The sequence below is a fragment of the Antrostomus carolinensis genome, unplaced genomic scaffold, assembly GCF_000700745.2.
Source record: "Antrostomus carolinensis isolate BGI_N321 unplaced genomic scaffold, ASM70074v2 scaffold9330, whole genome shotgun sequence".
In the NCBI taxonomy this organism is placed as follows: Eukaryota; Metazoa; Chordata; class Aves; order Caprimulgiformes; family Caprimulgidae; genus Antrostomus; species Antrostomus carolinensis.
The window spans coordinates 1-5,000 of NW_010290510.1; the positions used below are offsets into that span (position 1 = coordinate 1).

Below are 5,000 nucleotides of genomic sequence, written 5' to 3' on the forward strand. Positions count from 1 at the left end.
TGATCTTTTGAGGTCCCTTCCAATCCCTAGCGTTCTGTGATTCTGTGTAACTCTCTTGGGCCCCCTTACCTTCCAACACTCTAGTCCATGGGGTACCCCCAAGTAGGTCTTTGAAGAGGTCCAAGTTGGCTCTCCTAAAGTCCAGGGTTGCAACCCTACTTATTGGCTTGCATCTTCCACGTGAAATTCTGAACTCCACCATCTCATGGTTGCTGCAACCCAGGCTGCCCCCAACCTTCACATCCCCAACCAGCCCTTCCTTGTTAGTAAGAGCAAGGTCCAGAATCACACCTCTCCTTGTTGGCTCTTCCACCACCTGCATCAGAAGGTTATCCTCTACTCATTGCAGGAACCTCTTGGACTGTGTGTGCTTTTGGTACTCAGGCTGGTATGGTCAAGGGAATAAACAAATTGTTCTCTTCCAAGTTAAAAGGAAACTTTCAGAGACTGAAACTGATTGCGGATCAGTCTCAAGGATCCTGTTGTTCATTCACTACTAGTCATTTCCTTAGTGCTATGAATTAGTGCATTCTTAGTGCTGTAAATGCAAAGATTACTGCCTACAAAATTATTGATGATGACCCATACAATGTCTTAATCTGAAAGAGGCCTTGTCAGTGTTAATCTCCAACTCACTGTCTTAAGTGTTGCATGTACGCCATCTATAAATAATAGGGATGACTCATTCATTTCGATGTGGCTGTGGGTTTTGTGGTCATATACAGGGAGAAACAGAGTTTACTTGGACATATCCCTGCAGGCAATTTTGTAGACCTCGCTTTGATAGGGACCAGCTCTTACTGGGCTGTTTTCTTAGGTTTATTCTAATTTAGCCTGGTGAAAAAAGGCATAGACTAACCACAGGTTTTGTATTGGATAGATGTACAATTATATCTGTTTGTTTTCTTCTTGGTGGGTATTGGTGACATCACTTAAAATATCTCTGCATGCTATCTCATTTTTGTATGAAGGGTTCAGAACTGCAGCAAAAACTGTACTTTCAAAAAGGGGAAGGAAATTAAATGTGTGAGATTAGACTGATATAATTTTGAGAGTTTGGTTTATGCAGGCAAAACCCCAGGAAATTCAAAGCTTAGCCTGAGCTGTAGTCCATCATTCAAAGTGTTGTGGAAGAATAATGCTAGTTATATAGAAACACAAAAAGATGTGAGATATAAGAAGAGTGCAAGTCTTAATGATCCTGACCCATAACTGTATTCTAAAGGAATGTTTTTGTATTTAATTTCCTGAGGAAAGTATTAAGGATGATAAATAAGGGAGGAAAATATTTCATGGAAGTTTAGTTAATTGATGTGGCAGCTTTCAAAGCAAAAATAGTTCAACACCCTACAAATCTGACTACTCTTAAAAGCTGAATGGTGTATTTACATATTATATTCTACAATATCTCATTTTAATCTTGTACTGATGTTTGTAAAAATATATACAATTACTTTTTAAAGGAGAACTTATAAAAGGAATCTTCAGTGAAATACTTCAGTCATTTTTGACTGTCATGGGGACTAGAAGCTAGTATACTAAATCACAGTATGGCTAATTGCCAGTTGAAAATAAGACAGTTTACAAACATGATTATGTTCTTGCTGAGGAACAAAGTATCTTTCATTCTTTATGAAACTCGGAAAGAAAAAGATCAAATATAATGAACCCAGTCACTTTGTATTTGAAAGTAAGAAAGATTCAGAATTGAATTGGTGTTGCCTTGAAACGGATAGTATTTTTTCTGAGATATGAGTTGGTTTGTGGGTTAAGCAAAGTACAGGAATGGATGTTATTAAATTCCAAAGAAACTGGAAAAAAAACTTCAAGACAAGAAGGTATTTTCAGAAAACTTTTTGCTACCACCAGTCGAGCAGATCTTAATTGCATTTTAGGTGTAATATTCAGTAATTAATTTATAATACTCTTCTGAATATATTTTATGTTAAGCATAACACTGTTCAATTTTACAATTAAAACATATGGGGAAGATTGTAACAGACAGACCAAAGAACAAAGAAAACTTCAGACTCCAACCTTGATGTGTCAGTTTACAGCAGCCTGGAGAAATTAATTGCTTAATTCTTGTGACCAGGAAGGTTATGAAGGAGACTTGTGTAGCAGCACGGTACAGAAAAATTTAGGATTCAAAGTATGTCTTTATTTAATGAATGTTACATAATTTTCCATGCAGTTAGCAAATTTGATGGCATCAGTTTGGCTCTCTTTATGAGCTGTTCCAAACAGACAAGGAGGTAATTATAATAATGGAGAAACAGAGGAAATTTAATAAATATTAATAAGGTATGTGAAATTTGGTTTTATGCTAATCTATTATTTTTAACTGAGCTACCTTCCACATTGGTTTTTTTCATTATAGTCTGGTTTTGGGGTTTTTTTTGTCTCCTTCTTTATGTAGGACTGGCTCACCACATCTGTAATGTCCTAATAGAAACTGTGGCTCGATACTTGGAGGCAGATAATAGAAGCGGCACCAAGACAGCAAATGCGCTGCTTCTGTCTTTGCTTGACATTTTGCACTGCATGCTGATGTATACAGCAAATATTGTGCGCCAGACTTTACAGGTATGGAATTTATTCCCTGGGGTCATCACCATCTTAAACAATTTTTTAGATAACTTTCTGTTATCCTAATAATGAAATTCCTGCTATTTTGATTTTATTTAATTTTTAGTTTTGTGGAAAGAGAAGAGCATGTATTTTCAATTGCATATCACTGTTTCCTGTACTTACCTGGCTAGACTATCTGGATTAGCCTCACTGTATGCTGGGAACACAGATCCTAGCTGACTCTTCTGTTTCTGTACTCCATAAATAGCTTAATTCAACGTTTGCTCAATGATAGTTCAAAGAACTTTTCTTCTGTTCATTTTAAAAGAAAAAGATTACTCCATAAAAACCAGTATCTTTTTTCTTCTAAATCACGTGATTACTGTGCTTGAAAAGCACGTGTAACCTCTGGACGTGTGGTAACAAAAGTATTTGCTCTCTTATGCTGATCAATTTGTCTTCCAAATTTCTGTCTGAACCATGGTATTGGTAGGACTTCCTCCCCCTTAGAAATGGAGCACAAAAAGATACTATGCAAAGAAATCACATGTAATGCTCTTAAAAACCACACAAGTCTTTTTTTAGACACACTGTTAAGCTAGCAATGTTTGCTTTGTTTTTAAATGATCTGCTAAATTTCTAAGTTATTCAACTGGAAGCAAGTTCTGTATTTAGACTGCAAACGACAAAACTTATTCTTCATGGTAGGTTTTTGATGTTCTTGGGAATATCCACTAAAAACAGAGAAGCTTGTTAGGTCCAATGTATGTGGAGGACCGAGATTCAACAGATTGCAGCCAAGTTGTATTGAATTTCAGGGCATGGCTTTTTTATTCTGCAGAGGTCATCCTCTGTGGTGTTTTGGTTGTGGATTGGTTTGGTTGGTTTGGTTTTGGGGGTTTTGGGGAGGGTTTTTTTTAAACTATTTAATGTATGGAGTGTTGAAAATTGAGCTTTTTTTCTTCTATACATATTTATGTAATCATTTATGTTATTAAGCAGATATTTTACTGAGAGGTGTTGATTTGTTGTTTTTTATTTTTTGGAAGAAACTTGATTTAGAACTGATGATACAATACCTTGTCTTTTTTGAATCCTCTAATAGCAGGTTCTGTAATGCATTTCTGATTTTGTAGGCTAATTGCTGATTGTCATGTTGTTGGCGGCACTCCATATAATCACAGAGAGCTAATTTCTGTACTTATGCTCCATGCAACAGTGGTGAAGCCACTTGTGCTGGAGGACACGTAGGAGGAGAGAGGATCTTGCACGTGGATTGGTAATATTAGTGAGACCGTTGATTTTTATTTAGATACAAAATTAAATCTATATGTTCAAAACCAAATTGTATTCTAGCTTTACATGAATACATCAGTTGACTGATACACTGAAACTCCAGCTCCAGTTTTATCCATCTCTAGACAAAGTAACCTGCTTTGCGCTGGAAGGCTCATGGGTAAAAAGAAGCAGCTGGAAAATGGAGTTTTGAAGCATAGCTTTGCTGTGTACCCCTATAAATCTAATTTTATGGTGGTGTTACTTGCCTTATTTTGACAATACTAATCACAAGGTCCCTGTGGGTTCTACAGTTGCCTCAGTACACATGCCCTGTTGAATGATGGCCAGTAGTTGGTGACCGCTATTTGCCATGCATCTATGTAATATTCCACTCTACATGTGTCACTAAATGCATCATTGTAGTGATAACAAATACTCTTGGACTGTTTTTATAGGAGATAAGGAATAAGATACCTTCTAAATGGAACTTGAAATACGGAACCAAATTTTCTTATATTATCCATTTTTGAGACTTTAGTTGACTTTTACAGATCTTTACTGCTTCCACTTGAATCCATTTTATTTAAGTTTTTTATATGTAAGGTGATAACTGTATCCAGCTGCATAGGCAAAACATGGCACCAGTTTTCCTTGGCATTTCAGTACTTTATGGCTGATAACTGCAATCAGCTTCATTCAACAGTTTTCTCTTTGTCGTCCAAGTAGTTGTGTTTTGGTACAAACGTTCAGATTAATTCACATATCTATTTTGGAGCAGTTTCATCATATCATGTTCCACAGGTGATCCTGTGGAAAGTAATTTGCAATCTTGATTTGAGAAGTGTACTCTATTTAGTGACTTAATTTAGGTTTAAGTGTGGTGTAGTGTGTATCCTCCATACACATATATAAAGTATTATTCCTTCAGGGACATTGTTCAGTCTCTTTCCAAAGACACTAAATATATCAAAGTTAAATAAAGGAGTCAAACATCCCGGATGCAGGATGTCTTTCTTCTCATCCAAACTCTAATCAGAAAAAGCTGTTACGAATTTTGCTGAGGTGAAGGTGTCTTATTTCCCTTTCTTGATTAATATAAACACTCTTTTTTTTTTTTGTCTTCTCTGCACTATGTCTTTTTGCTATTCCTG

General features: G+C 36.2%; 1 protein-coding gene across 1 annotated transcript in view; it reads left to right on the forward strand.

The window, feature by feature from the left end:
• Window positions 1-2,419: 2,419 nt before the first annotated feature.
• The window catches only part of LOC104529208 (serine/threonine-protein kinase ULK4), a gene marked incomplete at both ends in the record, with an annotated part of 12,631 nt that continues 10,050 nt past the window's right edge, over window positions 2,420-5,000 (forward strand). The window contains one exon of the mRNA XM_010173446.1: window positions 2,420-2,586. Coding sequence (XP_010171748.1) covers window positions 2,420-2,586 — 167 coding nt within the window. The remainder of the gene's footprint in view (window positions 2,587-5,000) is intronic.